The 20,926-nt window shown below is 45.1% G+C and overlaps 1 protein-coding gene and 1 long non-coding RNA gene across 2 annotated transcripts; both read right to left on the bottom strand.

Annotated features, from left to right (window-relative positions):
* Positions 1-715: 715 nt before the first annotated feature.
* LOC114910770 (uncharacterized) lies at positions 716-15,419 on the bottom strand. The gene is made up of 4 exons (XR_003797778.1): positions 15,072-15,419; positions 12,276-12,396; positions 9,760-9,867; positions 716-1,206 (listed from the first exon to the last, which is right to left on the bottom strand). It is a non-coding gene; the product is annotated as an uncharacterized LOC114910770 (long non-coding RNA).
* A 1,585-nt stretch (positions 15,420-17,004) lies between these two features.
* Positions 17,005-20,511, bottom strand: il1b (interleukin 1, beta). The gene is made up of 6 exons (XM_018748763.2): positions 20,384-20,511; positions 19,633-19,687; positions 18,837-19,035; positions 18,540-18,716; positions 18,033-18,169; positions 17,005-17,639 (listed from the first exon to the last, which is right to left on the bottom strand). Exons 1-6 carry the CDS (start codon positions 20,425-20,427, stop codon positions 17,424-17,426), a joined length of 828 nt encoding a protein of 275 aa, XP_018604279.1. The 5' UTR covers positions 20,428-20,511; the 3' UTR covers positions 17,005-17,423.
* Positions 20,512-20,926: the final 415 nt, after the last annotated feature.

The following is a 20,926-nucleotide window of genomic DNA, read 5'->3' on the forward strand; positions in this document are numbered from 1 at the left end:
CAGATTGAGGTGGATTCAAACCTCTGCCAAAATAGCCCAGGTGCTGTGAGGCAGCAGCGCTACCCGATACACCAGTTTAGCTGCCGGAAATGTTCTTAATGCAGCATGAAATCAAATAACATTAAGTTTTCCAAAAATATTAAGTTTTTCCAAACTGCTGTGGCTGAATTTGAGCGTTGCCATCCGGTTCATCATTGAATATAGATGTTGAAATGGCTGGACTGAGAATTTTATAACAACTGTAGTCATCTGTGTTTTTTTTGGAGTAATTTGCAAGTATTTAATGATTTTAAACAGATCCACAATCTAAATGATGTATGTGCGCAACTGAATGTTATATCCAAGTGCAGTAGCTGCTTTTTGAATAATGGACTGTCCGATTCATTGGTTCAGTTTTAGAGAGGAAACCCTTTGGGGGGGGACAGTATGATGAAGACGGATTTCAGTCAGGCGTCGCAGAGAACACGAGTCTCGAGCAGCTCATCAACCCTTCTTTTCACATTACCATTTACTTAGTTGCCCACAAAAGGTACAATAACATGATACGTCCAGCTGCCCACTATGAATAACAAAGGACTGTGTTATTACCACATGTATCTCTTATCTGACACTTTTTTTCCAAGTGACTTACAATGTTAATCTTTCAAGGGTTATTTACATTTTAGTGGAGCAATTTAGGGTAAGGACCTTGCTTAAGGGTACTACAGTCAGAGGTGATACTTGAGCCTACAACCTTTGGGTCTATAGGGAGTAACTCTAACCACTGTGCTATCAGCACTCATATCTAGCAAACACTCACGCCAACTGCAAAAAACAAGTAATTTCTGGTAAAACATTGAAACGGTTTGTAATCTGAAACAAATGTAGCAAGATAAGAACAACATGTTGACGTGGCCTCGGGTTCAACCCCAAGCCAGCAGAAATAAGCAACAGGCATGAGGCGAAATTCATTGCTGCGATAAGATAAAGTTAAGTGTTCTAGCAGAAGCACATTTATTCAGAAAGAAACCTCCCTTAATCCAACCACGTGAGGTCAAAGAGTAGCGGGGGAGCAGAAGCGAACGCTGTTCCCACAGTGACCACAGAGCCCGCGGTGCTGAGGTACACCTGTGGAGTGACCACGGACACCAGGCTCTTTGCCTTTCCACTCTCTTCTCCCCACTTGAAAAAGAACTCATTGGAAGTGGGGAGTTCACACTCCAGTACCTGTTGACAGAGAGTGGGGTACGAAAGAGGGTACAATTAGTCCACAGGGACATGTGAGTGATCACCATCTACTCAGACCAGCAGGGCTGGCGATTGGTTTCCTGGCCTACGACAAAGAATATTTTACATATAGGTACATACAAAGCCTAAAGCAGAGAAAACACAATTTAAATTTATAAACAAACTAAGATTTGTTTATAAAGTGGGAAAAGTAAGTACACCCCATATTTTGGCAAAAGGATGTTTGATAGCCATGTCAATAATACTGATAGATAAAAGATCTAGCCTTCAAAAATGACATTGAAAAATACACATTTTCCATTCTGTTGCACTCAACAGAAGTTAATTTATTTGTACGGGAGAAGTTAGTTTCTCTCTACATTTATTCATTTAGCTGACACTTTTCTCCAAAGCAATTTACAGTGTTAAAGCATTTAGTTATTTACCCATTTACATAGGTGGATAATTTTACTGGAGCAATCTAGGGTAAGTATCTTGCTCAAGGATGGTAGAGCTGGAGAAGAGGCTTGAAGCTGCAACCTTTGGGTACAAAGGCAAAAGCTCTAACTACTATGCTACCAGGTGCTCCAAGTTCTAGGCTTATTAGTGCATACATTTCTTAGTGCATAACATACCTTTAAGATCATCCAGACCTACGCTCCCACCAGTGCCAGCGACGACGATGAAGTGGAAGAGTTCTATCGCCAGCTAGACATGGTGCTAGCTCGGAAATCCACTTACACCGTCGTGATAGGAGACTTCAATGCAAAGGTCGGAAAAGGGAGGCAAGGTGAAAGGTATGTTGGAAAGTTTGGAACTGGAGAAAGAAATGAAAGAGGGGAACGTTTGGTCACTATGGTAGAGGCGAGAAAAATCTACATCGGGAACAGCCTGTTCAAGAAGAACAGCGAGAAAAGATGGACCTGGATAGCCCCTAACGCTGCACATCGCAATGAGATCGACTACATCCTGGTCGACAAGCGGCGCATTCTGCAAGACGTCTCTGTCGTAACGCCATTCAACACCGGCAGCGATCACCGCCTGCTCAGGGCCAAGATCGTCATCGACAGGACAAAGGAGAAGAAGACACTGCAGCTGACGTCGAGGGAAGAACGTGTGAAGGTCTACGATGGAAAGCGACTGCAGGAAGCGATGGAGAGGAAATCCTGGTGCCGAATTGACGGAATTGACGATGATTATGACTCACTGATCGAGAAACTGAAGGAATGCTTGAGGGAGGCAAAGGAGGCGGGCCCAAGGGAGCAGAATGGAAGAATCTCGGAAGAAACCAAAAAACTTCTCGAGAAGAGAAAGAACATGAAGAGGACTGCGGAAGATCACCTTGAATATTCCATTCTCAGCAGGGTGATACGACTGCAGCTGAAGAGAGACTTCGAAAAATACCGGATGGAAAAGCTCCTGAAGGCCGCCGAGGAAAGGAAGAGCCTCAAGAAATGTGAAAGGGGGATGGCACTCTATAAATCGGAAGTGACGAAGCTGAAGAACTCGGATGGTGCTACAGCCGATGAAAGAGGCGAGGTGGTAAAGATCTGTAAAGACTTTTACACTAAGCTTTTTAAATCTGCTGTGAAGATTGAACCACCACCGTCACTTCAAAGGAAGGAGAATGTGCCCCCCATTCTCGTAAGTGAGGTTGAAAGGGCTGTCAATTTGATGAAGAGGGAAAAAGCACCGGGGAAAGATGGCATAACATCTGAAATGCTGAAGTTGGGCGGTGAACAGCTCTGGAAAATCCTCGCCGAACGGTTCAGTCACTATCTGAACACGTGCAAGATACCATCGCAGTGGAAAGAGTCGAGAACCATCCTGCTGTATAAGAAGGGAGATAGAGAAGATCTGAAGAACTATCGTCCCATATGCCTCTTGTCCCACATCTACAAGCTGTTCACGAAGATAATCCTAACACGATTATCAGAACACTTGGATGGACAACAACCAAGGGAACAAGCAGGCTTCCGAAGAACCTACAGCACGATGCATCACATCTTCACTCTGACCCAATTGCTGGAGCGAGCGAAAGAGTACAGGCTGCCACTATGCGTCGCGTTCGTGGACTACGAGAAGGCCTTCGACAGCGTCGAGATCAACGCAGTGCTAAAGTCGTTGGAGATGCAAGGAGTCGAGGCGCAATACATCGAACTCCTACTGGAGGCGAATTCCGGATGTACCACCGACATCGCTCTGCTGTCGTCGCCGATTAGAATACCAGTTGAGAAGGGCGTCAAACAAGGAGACACCATCTCTCCGAAGCTCTTCACCACATGTCTCGAGCAGATCTTCAGAGACATCGACTGGAAGGGCGGCGTAAACATCAACGGCGAGCTACTGACCCACCTCCGTTTCGCTGACGATATCGTCCTCGTCGCCGAAACCACAGATCTACTTCAGACCATGCTAACCGAGCTAGACATCAGAAGCTCGAGAGTAGGCCTCAAAATGAACCGCATGAAGACCAAGTTCATGCGGTCAGATTACGCAACAAGGGGCCGAATAGTGGTTCAAGGCGATGAAATAGAGGAGGTGGAGGAATACGTCTACCTTGGACAAGAAGTAAATATGCGTCGAGACATGGAGAAGGAAATCTCGCGGAGAATAAGGGCCGGATGGAAAGCGTTCAACTCCATCAAGGATGTGCTCAAAGGAAAGTTGGATAAGACCACCCGCGCGAACCTCTTCAATGGCACAGTTTTACCTGCAATGTTATACGGCAGTGAAACTTGGGCCACCACGAAGAGAGAAGAGCAAAGGTTGGTAACTGCTCAAAGGGCGATGGAGAGATCTATGCTGGGAATATCACTAAGAGAACATATCCGGAGTGAGACGATCAGAGAGAAATCCGGCGTGAGGGACGTCATCAACGAGTACAAGAAGCAAAAGTTGAGATGGGCCGGACACGTTGCTCGGTTCACCGACAATCGGTGGACTCGCGCAATTGTCGAGTGGTATCTGCGTGAGCGGAAAAGGCCACGCGGAAGGCCTCCAAAACGATGGATTGACGACATAAGAAAAACGTTTGGAGCTACGTGGATGAGGAAGGCGCGATCCAGAGAGGAATGGAAAGCGTGCTGTGACCAGCGGAGTCGATTCGACGCCCGATAGTCTGGTCGGTCAAGTGATCAAGTGATAACATACCTAAAATTAGAATCAGGTGCACAAAAACCAGGTGTAAATGATAACACCATTAAAGAGTAAACTGGGGGCACTGCCTTACACACACTGGTTTGGTGCTCGTGGCTGAGGTGTGTGGCTTCATGGTGCTGGGATAGAACAAGATCCCCGAGTGCCCTCAGAAGAAACATTGTTGATGCCCATGAATCTGGGAAGGGTTCGAAAGTCATTTCCAAGCAATTTGCAATCAACCGCTGCCCTTTTCAGGAGATCATCTACAAATAGAGAAAATTTCTAACCACTGGCAATCTACCAAGGCCTGGTCATCTCACCAAAACCAGCCCAAGAGCTGAGAAAGAGATGGTGCAGGAACTCTCCAAGATTACCATTTACATTATTCACTGAGCAGACGCTTTTCTCCAAAGCACCTTCCAATGGATACTATGTAGTGTCACCAGCCCACACACCTTATTCACCAAGGTGACTTACACTGCTAAATACACTACTTACAATGGGTCACTCATCCAGACATCAGTGGAACACACTCTCTGTCACTCACACACTATGGGGTGAACCTGAACAGCATGCGTTTGGACTGTGGGAGGAAACCCATGCAGACACGGGGGAGAACATGCAAACTCAACACACGTTCTCTCGCACCACCCAGGCGCTGTGAGACTGCAGCGCTACTTGCTTGCGGGGCAACATGGCGGCACAGCAAGTAGCGCTGCTGTCTCACAGCACCAGGATAACATCAAGTCAAAGTGTATGAGTCAACCAATCGAAAGGGACTACACAGCTTTGGACAACACGCAAGGTCTAGAAGGAAGAAGCCTCTGCTCTCAAAAAGGATACAGATGCTGACTGCACTTTACCAGACAGGACTTAGGTAAAGGTCAGGACTACAAGAACAATGCGCTCTGGATGGATGAGACACACGTAGAGCTGTTTGGCCATAATGCCAGATGTCATGTTGGTGAAAACCAAAAACTGCTGTTGAACAACAGAACCTCATACCAACTGTAAAGCATAATTGTGCCTCAGAACCTGGCCAGTGAACCAGCAATTCCACATTGTACTTGAGTGCCTGAGGGCAATGTAAGGCCATCTGTGAAAAACCTCAAGCTGAACTATAAGCAGACCAAGTAGACCTTGCAACAAGACAAAGATGAAGGACACTCAAGGAAATCCACAAAAGTTCAAGTTCAAGGTTTATTGTCATAAGTACAAGTACCATGAAATTCTTGTTTGAGTGCTTCTCCAAGAAGTGTTTGGCGATCATAAGTGATAAGAGAGTAACTTGGCTGGAAGGATAGCAACACAAACAAAACAATATACACAAAACTAACAAGCCTGCGAGGATCAGCAATCAACACATTGCCATGCACCGGCACCATCTTTATATGAAAAAGAATGACTCCGAAGGAAGAAATGGAGGGTTATGGAATTATCAAGTCAAAGCCCAGACCATAACACTGTAGAAATGATGGTGGGGGACCTGAAGCAGGTAGAACGTGCAAAATGGCCTTGATTGTCACACAGCTGAAGGAGTTCTGTGAGAGGGAGTGGGCAAGACCTTCTCCAAATTGAGACTGATAGATGTTCACATGCATATTTGAGTTTTTAGCTGAATAAATGATTGCAAAGAATAAAGTATAAGCTAAGACTAATCTTCTTTGTTATTTCTTAAAGTACATTACCTTCATATCTCTGCTGTTGCCTGGTCCCAAGTCCAGGATGTGAGAGGAGGAGAGTTGTGTGTCAGGCTAGCAAGCCATTATGCAAAATTCTCTTGCTACGGAAACGCTAATGATATTTTCACAAATTCATCGAAAGGATTATCACTTGAGGACTGATGCAGCAATGTCCAACACAACTAGCAGAGATGAAATCCGAAAGGACGTTTCTGTTCCGATGCAGTCCTGGATGAAACCCAGACAAGAAGTGAGAGTGGCAACATGGAATGTAAGGACCATGTATGCGACCGGATGAACAGCACAGGTGGTGAAAGAGATGTCAAGGTACAAGATCAACATTTTGGGCATCAGCAAAATGAGGTGGACTGACTCAGGATTGATAACACTTGGTTCAGGAAGGACAGTCTGTTTTTCTGGACGATCAGATGGACAACACCTACAGGGGGCTGATATCATCATTGATAAACAGGCCAAGAAGAGTCTCTTGGGATGAGAACCAGTTAACTCTCGCATAATCAGAGCAAGATTCTCGTCGACATATGCTAATACCACAATCATTCAGTGCTATGCACCCACTGAGCAAGGTACAGAAGATGAGAAAAACCTTTCTACCACACCCTGCAGGAACAAATAGGCAAGATGCCGCGGGACAACATCCTGATTGTGATGGGCGAGCTGAATGCGAAAGTGGGGCCAGATAACAACGGCTACGAATCATGCATGGGCCAAGAAGGAGTTGGTGAGAGAAATGACAATGGACAGCGCTTTGTAGACCTGTGCCTAGAAAATGGATTGTTGATGGGAGGGACCGTATTCCAACATAAGATGATCCACAAGCTCACTTGGACTTTCCCAGACAACAGAACCAGCAACCAAATCGATCATATTATCAGCAACCAGAAGCGGAGAAGATCCATGAAGGATGTCGGAGCGATTAGACGAGCAGATATACAGTAAATAGCGATCATCAATTTCTACTTTGCAAACTGCAACTCAAGTTGAAGAAAACAAATAAGAGGACTGAAAGCCAGCTCTTTGATTCCTGTCAACTAAAAGACCCAGTAGTGAAGACCCAATTCACACTAGAACTATCCAACAGATTCAGCTTACTAGAAGATTTGTTAGAAGGTAACATTAACACCCAGTGCGAGAAAATCCAGAAGGTGTACATGGAGACCAGCACGTCTATCCTGGGGTACAAGAAAAAGCAGAGAAGACAGTGGATCTCAGATGCAACATTGCAACTTCTTGAAAAAATGAAAACCATCAAACAACTCACACTTGAAGGCAGTCAAGAAGAAAGGACAAGAGCTCAAGAGGTGTACAAAGAACTGAATGCCGCCATGAAGAAAAGTGTGAGAAGAGACAGGAGAGAGTGGCCACATGGACAAAATGGCCACAGAGACACAGTCAGCAGCAAGCAGGAGCGACAGCAGAACAATGTACAAGATCACCAAGACTCTGCAGGAGGCTTCACTAGCAAGTCAGCAGTGGTGAAGGACAAGACTGGAAGGATGCTGACAACAGAAGAAGACAAACGGATTAACAGATGGGCTGAACATTTCCGAGGACCCACAGGAAGAGACGGACATTGATCACGTGGGCTTCCAGGTCGAAATGGAGCAAGGGCGTATCAGTGAGCAAGGGATAGCAGAGGCCATAAAACATACAAAGAAAAACAGGGTGCCAGGAGAAGACAAAGTTACTGCTGATATGCTGAAAGCAGACCCAAAAGTCAGTCTTACGCAGTTATTCAACAAAGCATGGGAAAAAGACAAGGTGCCAGAGGCACAGAAGAAGGGGATTATTATTAAACTTCCTAAGAAAAGCGATTTGTCAGTGTGCAGGAACTGGAGAGATATCAATCTACTATCTGCACCAGGGTATATCTTCTGTAATGTTCTACTGCAGAGATTGAGAAAAAACTTTTACACGATCCTTAGGGAAGGACAGGCCGGCTTCAGAAGTGGAAGGTTGTGCACGGACCATATCTCTGTTCTGCGCAACATAGTCAAACAGTCTTTGGAATGGAACTCCTCTCTCTGTATCACTTACGTTGATTTTGAGGAAGCGTTCAACATCATTCATCACCTTTCACTCTGGAAGATTCTACAAACATATGGATTTTCAGAGAAATCCATTAACATCATAAAGAACCTGTACGCTGAAAACCAGAGCTACGTGTGCCACGAAGGACGGTTGAGCGAATGGTTCCGTGTAAAGACGGGTCAGACAAGGTTGCGTGATCTCACCTATAGTCTTCCTTGTGGTCATGAAAGCTTGGGGTCGGACTGCTCATCTGGAAGACTGCAATTTTGCCTATGACTTGGCGCTTCTCTCACATACCCATGAGGACATCCAAAAGAAGATTGACCGAGTCGACTGGGTAGCCATAAGTGTTGGTCTCAGAATCTATCCCAACAAGTCCAAATTGATGAGAGTGAAGACCACCACTAGAAATAAAGCGATTATCAAAGGGATAGAACTGGATGCAGTAAAGGACTTCAAGTATCTTGGCAGCTACATCTCAACTGATTGCAATATTGAGAGAGAAATTTCTACGCAGGTTGCGCTGGCAGCGCAAGCTTTCAGCAGACTTAACATCTGGAAATCATCTGTGTTGCATGACAGGACCAAGTTTGAGATCTACAGATTGAACGTGCAATCGGTTGTGCTGCATGCTGCGGAGACTCGGAGGAGAAACAAGAAGGTTGACAGCCGGCTCAGAGGTTCTGAAGGTCGATGCCGCCAAGGAATCCTCAGAGTCCGCTGGTAACGACATGCAAGTAACAGAGAAATAAGTGAACGGAGGAGCGTTAACATCATTACACACAAAAGGAAACAGAGACGTGCGTTGGAGATGGCTGGGCCACGTACTGCACGAGAATGTGACCAGACACCCCTACGTAGCACTCAGATGGGCACCACCTAGCAAGCGACAGTAAGGTAGAACCCTGGGCACCTGGAGAAGGACAGTCAAAGAAGAGAGTTAAAGAAGATGGGCAAGACTGGAACGAAATCAGCTTGTTAGTTTAGGATCGCGAATGGCTGGTGGACATTTGTTCGCACCTTTTGCTCCATCTGGAGCGAAGAGGATTAATCTAATCTACGCATCACCTTTATCTATTAGTATTGTTCAAATGAAAAATAAAATGTCCATACATACAAGATTGTTAAACACACTGTTTTTTTGGGTGGGGTGTACTTACTTCTTCACAGCAATGTATATGTACAGAACACAAATTTATACGTTGACAACAGGCTGACTGCTAGACTTCTTTTCAACACTGAAGTTTGACACTTGTTCACATCATAAAAGCGGCCCTGGAGATGGTTATGACTGGAAGAGCTGGGTGCAAAGAGAAGTTCCTGTGGGCCAACTCATGTAAGTGACCCTCTGTTCACGAGAGAATTCATGGAAGTGGAGACCACCTCAAATTCACCAGTAAACAGAAATCATATGACCCTGGGAGGAATCTGGCAAGTTTACAGACATCCTTGAATGCACAATTGAAAAGAAAAAACTCTGAGGAAATTCCAGAGGCTGATTTATTACAGCGTCGCTGCAGTTTGAACTGCAGCGTATTTGAGTTTCAGAAATCTGGAAGATAAAATACAGTTCTCGTAAAATGTTGTGGATGTTTAATGAGCAATGACGAAAGAGTAAACACTGTTTGAAAGCATGCTTCCCTGAACCATTAAAGGCAACAAGAAAAATCATTATTACCTGGAGCTTATTATTTTTAAAAACAAGAAAATTGTTTTTTTTTTTTCCGCTGGAAACAGAACGCCATGTGGACCGACTTCCCCTCCCCTGTGCGCAAAAACACAGTGACTGTAAAGAGACAGGAGAAAAGGGCATGAGGTCAGGAAAGGGCAGCCTTCGGGTATGTGGGTTGGTGGGTGGGGGGGGGGAGGGGGGTGCTTTCAGATCAGAGCCTCCACAATCACTAAAACTGCAAAAACATCAGAACAGTGAAATCTCCTCTTTGCGTCATTCATGCCAAACATTGGTTTCATATGCACTTACTTTTATTATGCAAATACAGTTACTTAAATAAACAGATATCAAGTTGCTGTAATACACAAATAAAAATACAGTTACACTAATATTACATTTACATTTATTCATTTAGCTGATGCTTTTCTCCAAAGCGACTTCCAGTGGTAAGGTAATTTTAGTGGAGCAATTTAGGGTAAGTACCTTGCTCAAAGGTAATAAATACAAATAGTTACTGTAACATGCAAATATAAAGTCCCTGTAATATACAAAATAAAGTTACTTTAATAAACATATACTAATAAAGCTATTGTAATATGCAAATGTGAAGTTCCTGTAATATACAAGCAAAGATACTGTAATATGCAAATAAATATATTGCTACTGTAATATATAAATAAAGTCAGTGGAATATACAAAAAGTTACTTTAATATACAAACCATTTTTTGTTTGTATGTTACAGTAACTTTTTTTTAAGTTACTGTAATATAAATGTAGAATTACTGTAATATATGCAAATATAAAGTCTCTGTAATATACAAAATAAAGTTACTTTAATAAACAAATACTAATAAAGCTATTGTAATGTACTGTATGTTAGAGTAACTTTATTTTTAAGTTACTGCAATATAAATGTAGAATTACTGTAATATAAAGTTACTGTAATATAGAAGTAAAGTTAGAGTAATACACAAATAAAGATAGTGTAATATAGAAGTAAAGTTAGAGTAATATACAAATAAAGTTAGAGTAATATAGAAGCAAAGTTAGAGTAAAGCAGAAGTGAAGTTAGAGTAATATACAAATAATGTTAGTTTAATACAGAAGCAGAGTAAAATACAAATAAAGTTAGTATAATATAGAAGTACACACACACACACACATTTTCAGAACCGCTTGTCCCATACGGGGTCACGGGGAACCGGAGCCTACCCAGCAACACAGGGCGTAAGGCCGGAGGGGGAAGGGGACACACCCAGGACGGGACGCCAGTCCGTCGCAAGGCACCCCAAGCGGGACTCAAACCCCAGACCCACTGGAGAACAGGACCTGGTCCAACCCACTGGGCCACCACGCCCCCCCAATATAGAATTAGTGTTAAAGTAATACAGAAATTAAATAAATTTAGAGTAATACAGTAGTAAAGTTAGAGTAATATAGAAGTACACACACACATATTTTCGGAACCGCTTGTCCCATACAGGGTCGCAGGGAACCGGAGCTTAACCCAGCAACACACCGGGCACAAGGCTGGAGGGGACACACCCAGGACGGGACGCCAGTCCGTCGCAAGGCACCCCAAGCGGGACTCGAACCCCAGACCCACTGGAGAGCAGGACCTGGTCCAACCCACTGCACCACCATGCCCCCCACAGTATAGAAGTAAAGTTAGAGTAATACAGAAGTAAAGTTTTTGCAATACAGAAGTAAAGTTAGAGTAATATACAAAAAAGTTAGTATAATATAGAAGTAAAGTTAGAGTAATATAGAAGTAAAGTTAGTGTAATAAAGAAATAAAGTTAGTCTAATATAGAAATCTCCGCACATTTCCAGTGCGATTCACATGTGGACTTGCTTCCGGTCACTTGAGAACAAGGCAGCATTCTGTGATCTGTGTAGTAAATATACCCTCATACCAAAGGACTGGTATTAATTTGCGAATTCGTGAAAGTTGCTAAGTGAAATTGTTGTGCCCTGAACAAGTGTGTGTCTGTGCCGCTGTGTGTGTTCAGTGTCGCTACGAAATGCTCGTTGCTTTCCACACGGCTACAAACTATCAGTATACTGTATGTTCACCTGGTTTGAAACGAGTCGAATCCTTGAGCTTCGCATCCGCTTCACTGGAAGATGTTTTCAACACTCTTAAATGGCTAAAGAATCATTACTGGCAGGGTTCTTGATGTTACCATCGTCGTGTCCGTCATCGTGTGCAAAAACAGAGTAATACCACAAGTCACCGGTCCCCGCTCCCCAGTGTGGTTCTGACAGCTGTTTCGTTTTCTCATTTTATTAGCGCATCATTTTTATGGATGTAAGATACATCTATGACTGTATTTTTAAAAATCCTATTTCATAAGTTATTAATTCACAAGTTCTCCCTGGAACATAGTTTTCAGCCTGGAATTTAGGAAAAAAAAAAGACGGAGAAGTTGCTGAGATCGCGGCGAAGTCACACGTAACAAAAAGCTGGGCCAGAGGACCGTCCACTGCAGGACATGCAGGACATCTCTTGGCCACTCACCGGATTTTGCCCTTTCATTCGCCTCCTGGACTTCCTGCACTTCAATGCACCTCCTACGTCTCATAGAAGCGACTTTCCCATCGGTTGTCTTCAACACCGCCTTTCTCTTTCTAAAAAAGGGCTGCTCAAAGACAGAAAAAGTGGCGTGAAGACAAAACAACAACAGGGGTTCGACACTAAAACACAGTACATTTACCTACTGGTGGTAACCTTGTGCTCTGCTTCGAATGGGAAACTAGGGCTGCTCACAGTACTGATTACAGCTAAACTGTACAGCTGCGTGTAATAATTTGGACACCATACCCACTGAGCACATTCACCTGGGTGGTGCGTTAGGACGTGGGTTCGATCCCCAGTCGGTCTGTGTGGAGTTTGCATGTTCTTCCCGTGTCTGTGTGGGTTCCCGCCGGGTGCTCTGGTTTCCTCCCACACTCCAAAGACATGCTGTTCAGGGTCACCCATCGTGTGTGAGTGAGAGAGAGAGTGTGTGTGTGTGTTCCCCTGATGTATGGATGAGTGACCCAGTGTAAGTAGTGTATCTAGCGGTATAAATCGGTGAATAAGGTGTGTGGGCTCATAACACTACATAGTGTTCATTGGAAGTCGCTTTGGACTAAACCGTCTTCTAAATAAATAAATGTAAAGTTGTGCTGAGTCTGTTGCGACACAAGGGCAGATCCTGTGGATGTTGCGCAGGAGCGGGTTGTGGATTCGATATGTTGAGAGAAAGACAGACTTGAGTCCTTTGTTACTCCCAGTCTCTGAACCAATGAGGCAGGTGAAGTGAGCCAGTTTTCCAGTCTGATACAGTTCTGGACAGAAGCGAATATTAAAAGGGAAAATCAGCCCGGTCATAATTCCATTAAAATCTTTCAAAGTCCTGTGTAACATTTGTTATGCATCCCTATTTTTGTATAATTACTGTTACCCATATTATGATTTCCTTGGATTATTATATTCTGTTTCATTATGCTTTAGATTTACCTTTTACCTGTTATTATTATTTTATCATATTAATCACCATATGGTATTGATCTCTCTGTTTTTTGTTTGGGTCTTTGATACGGCCTGCTTTAGAACATTCTGGAACAGAGTAATTCTGGTGCCGTTAAAATTCCACTCATTTGGAACTGGGTGTAAGGGGGTGTGGTGGCGCAGTGGGTTGGGCTGCAGTCCTGCTCTCCGGTGGGTCTGGGGTTCAAGTCCCACTTGGGGTGCCTTGCGGCGGACTGGTGTCCCGTCCTGGGTGTGTCCCCTCCCCCTCTGGCCTTGTGCCCTGTGTTACCGGGTAGGCTCCGGTTCCCTGCGACCCCGTATGGGACAAGCGTGTGTGTGTGTGTGTGTGTGTGTGGAACTGGGTGAAGAAGACCATGGAAAAACCGGTATTTCAAGGTTATTGTGTTGTATCACTGCAAACTTCACAGACCCATCAATTGAAAAAAGGTCTGATCAGTTCTGACATTAAGTTCACGGACCCAGAAACCTTCTCTGCAAGTCTTGACATTGGACAGGGACAAGGCTCTTACTGGGGGCTGCTGGGCTAAATCGATGCACCAGACTTCATCAACTCAGACTGCATACCTAATATCGCACATAATATTTTCCGTTGGCAGGATGGAGCAGAGATCCTCGTGGAGGAACAAGAGGAGCGGAGTGGACTGCAGCGTGGGGTCCAATCCCACTGACCGAACACCAAATGTAGGAATTTAGAGGAATGTACCTAAGAGACTGTTGGGACACAATAACTGTACTTTACTACCCTTCTTTACCAAGAATAATCAATCCACTTATTCATTGTTGGGACTCAACTGAAAAACAGTTCAGTTTTAAACATTTTAACTTCATACAATTACGCTGAAGGGTCCAGAGGGACCGAGAAGAAGCCAAGGGATGTACTATAGTGAAAAAGATCAGTATCGATTTATGCAATTTCGAAACAAAGAGTTCAGTGTTAGTTTTTTTTTCTTTTTTTTTTTGAAAAACACAAGAGAAAATGATACCGAGTTTTCCGTTATTCGCGGCGTTTTTTGTTCCTGGGTTACGTTCCTATTTCTTCATTAAATCTTTTTATTCCAGTTCACATTAAACCAGCCCTGTTTCCATATTTTACATATACATGTAATATTTTGTCATTTAATATTTTACCACTTTTATAGCAAATATCATCTTCCTATAATATTTGGCTCACGATTTTGTTCAGAGACATCACTGTGTATGTATTATAATAATATCGTGGCGCGCGGCGATCCGGGTTCGAATGGGACGAAAAAGGACGCGCAGGCAGCTCACCGGCACACAGGGAAATAACGCTATATAATAATAATAATAATAATAATAATAATAATAATAATAATAATAGAACACATTTACACGTACATTTAATTTATCCGACGCTTTTTATCCAAGCAACGTACGTCTCATAGAAAATATAATATTATACTTGTTAGTACCCTGCGATGGAGTAGCGTCCCATAATATACGGGGTGTAACCCACCCAGCCTTGCGCCCAGTGTTTGAGGAATAGGCTCCGGACCACCGCAACCCTGATCAGCACAAGCGGTTTTAGGGGACGGAGAGACGGACGGATGTATTTTTCTACACCCGCGATGGAGCAATAATAATAATAATAATAATAATAATAATAACAACAATGCGCCACGAGGGCTGGCTGGCTACCTTGCCCGAGGGTGCGGGAGCAGGTGCCAGGCTACAGCGGAATATATGAATATGCATAAATCCATACGTGAGGTGCGATCATGTCGCAGAAGGCAGCGAGAGGCTCGCGCGCGCTCTTACCCGTTTGCCGGACTTTCTCCTGCCCATGATGAGCGCAGCGCCAGGTGCCCACGAGCTCCGTCCCAGTTGTGCGCGAGGGGGGATCGAGAACCTTCTCGATGGCACAGGGTCCGAAGGGCTGTATTTAGCGCCGCGTCCTTCCTCCACCCACAGGGAGCAGGAGGAGAAGTCGGACGGAGACCTACAATTATAAATTCTGAGAAGCGTCGCTAGGTGATAACAGTGAACATGTATGATTATTTGTGCAGCTGAAAGCGCTGTTCCACAAAAGCATTTCCTCTGGAGCACATTTTGTGATTTATCACCCACTTTTGTGGTTGGTGCTTATTCGTGCTACTACTCCTCCTGCTTTTTTTTCTTTTTGCCTCACCCTGACCCTCATTAACCTTTTCCGAGCTGATACCCTCATTTATAAAGCTGGCATATGATGCCCAGGTGGCTGTACTTCAGTGAGTTGACAACAGTTCTGGCTGCAGTCAACAGACTGAGGGAACAGCACCGGCCTCCCGCCCCAGTGAAAGTGGCTGCTCCCCCAACCCCGGACCCGTAGGCAGCTCGGGAGAGAGCAAGGCCAAGGGGTAAACCGTGGTACGCTTACCAGCCACAGGGTGCGTTGGTCTGTTGGAACTTATTGCAAGACAGAAACAGGTAAAAACAGACATCAGTAAAACTCACACACTACGGCTGAACCCGAACAGCATGTCTTTGAACTGTGGGAGGAAACCAGAGCACCCGGAGGAAACCCACACAGACACGGGGAGAACATGCAAACTCCACGCAGACTGAGCGGGGATCGAACCCAAGTCCTCTTGCACCACTCGGGCGCTGTGAGACAGCAGCACTACTTGCTGTGCTGCCCAGAAGTAACTTACAGTGTTAAGCCACCCATAATAATTTACTCCTTTATACAGCTGGGTAATTTTATTGGTGCAATTAATGGTTAGTACCATGATCTAGGATGCTGTAGCTCAAGGCTGTATTCAAACCTGTGACCTTCGGGTCCAAAGGCAGTAGCTCGAACCGCTACACTAGGGTTAGGGACAGAGTTAGGGTTACGGTTAGGGATTAGAGGTTAGCAGTTAGGGAGCTCATTTCAGTTTCTCCAGCTGGACTGATAGCAGCTGCTGGATGCAGGTGTAGAGCAGGAAACCCAAGTTCCCAACCAGAGGAGACCAGTAAAAAGAAACATATACAAACAAACTCTTAAATCATACTAACAGCCTCCATATTTAATTTCCACAGTTACTGAGTCACAGCCCACTCGCCCCACTTTTCTGGGAAAAATGCATGAATCGTCCAGAATCTCATTTCAGTCACACAATCCTTGTAGAGCCTTTCGTACCGCCGTTAAATGATGCAACCGAGTCTGACGCTTGAATACAACAGCGGACTGAGATCCAGCTGGACAGACATCAAAAGGAGTATCATGATGAAACACACACACACACACACACACACACACTCACACACACACTCACACACACACTCACACTCACACTCACACTCTCAGAACCGCTTGTCCCATACGGGGTCGCAGGGAACCGGAGCCTACCCAGTAACACAGGGGGTAAGGCCGGAGGGGGAGGGGACACACCCAGGACGGGACACCAGTCCATCGCAAGGCACCCCAAGCGGGACTCAAACCCCAGACCCACTGGAGAGCAGGACCTGGTCCAACCCACCGTGCCACTGCATCCCCCAGCTCATGATGAAACAGTAACTGCGAAATTCATAAATTCACACTTTGAGCCACACTGTAGAGTGCAGGCAGATTTATTTAAACATGGCACAACAACCATAATTAACAGTATGGAACACAGCTAGTTAATACATTAGTCAAAAATCTTAATTTATTAGATAAATAACACATAAAAAACGAAAAAAAAACAAGTGTACTCAAGAGTGTTATAAATAAGGAATTTCTAAGTGCTTCAGTAATTAATAAATTAATTAATATGATTAATAATTACAAAGCTATCTTCTGGCAAAAATGTCTGGAATGAGCAAGCATTCAATGAATTCAATGATTTTTCTCCAACGTTCAGGCCAGCATCATCTCTTGAGACACTGTGACAACCACACTCACACTCATCACACCTACTGCTTGTCTCCATCATTGAAGTGCATATTTACAGCAGATCAAGCTCTTCAGTGGAGAGACTCGAGCAACAGGTACAGTATAAATAGGAAGTAAAGCACGCCACCTAGTGGCAGACAGTTTGAACTCATAGAGGATCAACATGTTCTGAACTTCAGCATCAGCCACTGGAGGCCAAAATGACTGTGAGGTTAATGAAATCCTGGCTGTACTTAGTACATACACACTGAGATGTGCCTTTTTCGGAGCCCCGTCTATTTGACCCTGAAGGAGGTGATGCGGTTCGCCTCTTGCTTGGTGCACATCTCCACGGGCTCCCGCTCCTGAAGGGCGGTGCTGATGAACCAGCCCTGGTATCTGGCCGACTCAAAAGTGGTCATGGAGAGTCCGGTCCCCCTCTTCAGGAACAGGAAGCGGCTTAAATCATCTTCCGCGCTGATGTGCTTCAGCCTCAATTTATCACCCACCTCCTACGAAAGAAGATCATTTCCATCCGTGAGAACTTGGTATGTTGCTAGGAACTGGCTTGCAAATAATCAGCGCAGAGGGGGGGTCTGGGAAGCACTCCAGACCTTCCCGGGTCCTAAAGATGCTCGCAGTAGAAGGGCTTGCTAGTCTAAAGGAGGCAGCTGGTAATGGTTAAAGCCGCTGCCTTCAGACCCAAAGGCCACAAGTTTGACTCCCACCTCCAGCTCTGGCAGCCTTGAGCAAGGTATTCACCCTAAATTGCTCCAGTAAAAATGACCCAGCTGTAAAGAATTGCAGGTAGACTAACACTGTAGGTTGCTTTGGAGAAAAGTGTCAGATAAATGTAAAGGGTAAAGCCTCTTTCTCTGAAGCTGTAGCATGAGGTTGACTTTTACCTCCAGCTGGAGAATGGGCATGCCGTTTTCACTGGAGCAGGACAGGTAGAGGTTCGTATCGACGATCCCTAACGTGACAGGTTGCCCTTTTCCACTGCTGTAGCTGGGCGTCACGTACATGGAGAGGTTGAGCTGCACTGTGGGTGGGAGACAGGAAGAGGTCAGCGTCGGCGCCGCGCAACACGTCTCCGAAACACACGGGACCCCAGCGCAGGGCAAAACGGTAATGAAAGTAGGGAGAAATAAATACATTTCGGTCGTCTCACAATCCCAGTAATTAGAAAATTAACAGACAATATCAACCGTATGCTTAAGAAGAATTTTAAGGCCAAAAATGTGGGAATCCAAGAACGGGAAGCCAACCGTCCTTGTCGTAGTTACTCTACCCAAACAGTTTTACACCGTATATTGAATATATCGCTGTACTGTGTGCGCTGCTGTCTGTGTTGCATTCAGAATTCAACTTCAAAATGGGATTAAAGGAAAGGGAAGGGAAAAGAGACTCACCTCTGCGCTGAAAGCTGCCGCCCTGAAGTGTCATGGCCTGGAGCTCCAGGGCCTCCTCGTTGAGCACCAGACTCTTCTGGTACTGGTCAGCCACGTTGCACTTCACCTCTTGGCTCGTACTGGTGTACACCACAGCGCCGCTGTCGACCTGGTCCTGTACTGTCATCACCACGCTCTCTGCCGGAGGTGGGAAAGACCCATGTGAGCAACTGCAATTTCCTGGACGAGACCTTTGGGACACACGGTAGAATGATTCCAGCGAAGCCTGCGGTCCACTCAGCTCAAGCCTTGGCCTACCTTCAATTACGTTCTCCATCATGATATTGAGCAGCTCCTGGTCACTGAACTCCGTGCCCTGGAGCCTCTGGGTGTTCTTCATCCTCTGCATGGCGATGATCAGATGGGCCACCTGGCGCATGTTGTGAGCCTGCAAGGACACCTCCAGCTTGACCCCCTCATAGAGGTCACAGTGAGGCCTGTTCATCACAGCTGCACACTGTACAGAAACAGAAGAGAGGGAAAAACATGTAGACAACTAATCAGAAACGTTTATTCCGTTGGATGACACTTATACTGCTAGTCTACCTACAGTTATTTACCCATCTACACCACTGTCAATTTACTTTACACAAGCAATTCAGGATGAGTACCTCGCTCAAGGGTACCACAACTAGAGATGGGATTCGAACCTGTGACCTGGGCATCGAAAAGTAGCAGCTCTAACCACTACACTACCAGCTGTGAACTTCCCTCATCTTATGGAGCTCATTTAGAAGTTTTCTATCATGGCAAACGTGTGAAAACCAGTGAGTGCACTTTGATTTCGATGGAATGTGGAGTGAGATAAACAGCAGCTCGGTCTCGGTATCTTTCAGTTTGACTTGAATGAAACTGGCGGCACTTATCCTACTTAAGCAAAAAATATTTAAGGGAAGAGGAATATATCTGCTTCAGGGTGAAAAGATGAAGTGAAAAATCTATTTTTTGCGGAAACAGTTGGTCAAACTGGGGTGATAAGTTCTGCGATAATCGGGCAGTCTAATTGGGGGAAAAGGGGCGGCGTGGAATGCAGGAGGACGACGGTGATTCTCACCTTCAGTGGGCTCTGCGAGTCCATCTCAAACTCCAAACTGTCCAAGTCATCACAGCTATAACATACAAGAGGACTTATTGTAAATCACTTCATTTATCAGACACTTCTCTCCAAAGTGACTTCCAATGAGCTCTACGTAGTGTTATCAGCCCTCACACCTTATTCACCGCGGTGACTTACACTGCTAGATACACTACTTACAATGGCTCACTCATCCATACATCAGTGGAACACATTCTCTCAGTGTCATTCACACACTATGGGTGAACCTGAACAGCATGTCTTTGGAGTGTGGGAGGAAACCAGAGCACCCGGAGGAAACCCACACAGACACAGGGAGGACATGTAAACTCCACAGGGGTTGGACCCATGTCCTCTTGCGCCACCAAGGTGCTGTGAGACAGCAGCGCTACTCGCTGTGCCATCATTCAGCCTATGTCACATCCCCGATGTCACTTACAACACGATGTGAACTACAACTCGAATGATGATTGCGACACAACTGCTTGTCCATCATACTGTCGCCCAGAGCTGCCCATATACGACGGAAACGTCCTTTTCCTTTCTCACACCCGGAACCATGGTCATTTTCACCCGGCGCACACCCTCTTCAGCACATTTAGTCACGGAGCCCATTTGGAAATGTTACATATTTAGCCGGTAGAAATACATATTCATAGAGGCCCTGAGAACTCTATGAAATGTTGCCACAGGCGACATGTTCCGGGCGGCACAGCCCACTCCGTCTTACCTGTCGAGAGCTTGGCGCAAGTCGAAGCCGCTTTCACACATCATGTTTGCGTACAGAGTTATGCGATAATCGGGCAGAAAGTCACACTGCAGTCGTTCAGATGAGCTTCTCTGTTTCTCTGCTGGCTTCTGGCCACTGCTGTGTGGTGCAGCTACTCGCCTCGCTATTTATGCTTCTCTAAAGGAAATTCCGCGTGCACGCATGAGCCTTGACGCAATCTGGGCCCTTCGGGACGGGAAATAACACACACGTATAAATAATATACTATAACATTCTGCTGATAGCGTTATAAGCTGAGGCTGCTGTTGTAGCACCGATACGGCCACATTTACGAGAGTTTGGGGAGTTAACAGTCATTTTTCATGCAAATAGGGTGAAGCAAGGATTGCTTCATGCTTGTTGCATTTTGCTTTATAGTTCTAAATAAAATGAAACTGCATGTGGTCAAAAGTAAACAAGTGCTACTTTGCCAGCGTATCGGTGTGTTGTTGACATTGACTCATATGGCTGTGAAAACACAAGAGGTGTTCGAAACAAAGATAA

Source organism: Scleropages formosus, chromosome 6, assembly GCF_900964775.1.
Source record: "Scleropages formosus chromosome 6, fSclFor1.1, whole genome shotgun sequence".
Lineage (NCBI taxonomy): Eukaryota > Metazoa > Chordata > Actinopteri > Osteoglossiformes > Osteoglossidae > Scleropages > Scleropages formosus.

Bases quoted from the DNA above. Each gene is read 5' to 3' on its own strand.
- il1b (XM_018748763.2), bottom strand. From the start codon at position 20,427: ATGATGTGTGAAAGCGGCTTCGACTTGCGCCAAGCTCTCGACAG. The intron at 19,688-20,383 runs GTAAGACGGAGT...TGTATGTTATAG, and splicing joins TTGCGCCAAGCTCTCGACAG to CTGTGATGACTTGGACAGTT. The intron at 18,170-18,539 runs GTGAGTCTCTTT...TCCCACCCACAG, and splicing joins CGGCAGCTTTCAGCGCAGAG to TGCAGCTCAACCTCTCCATG.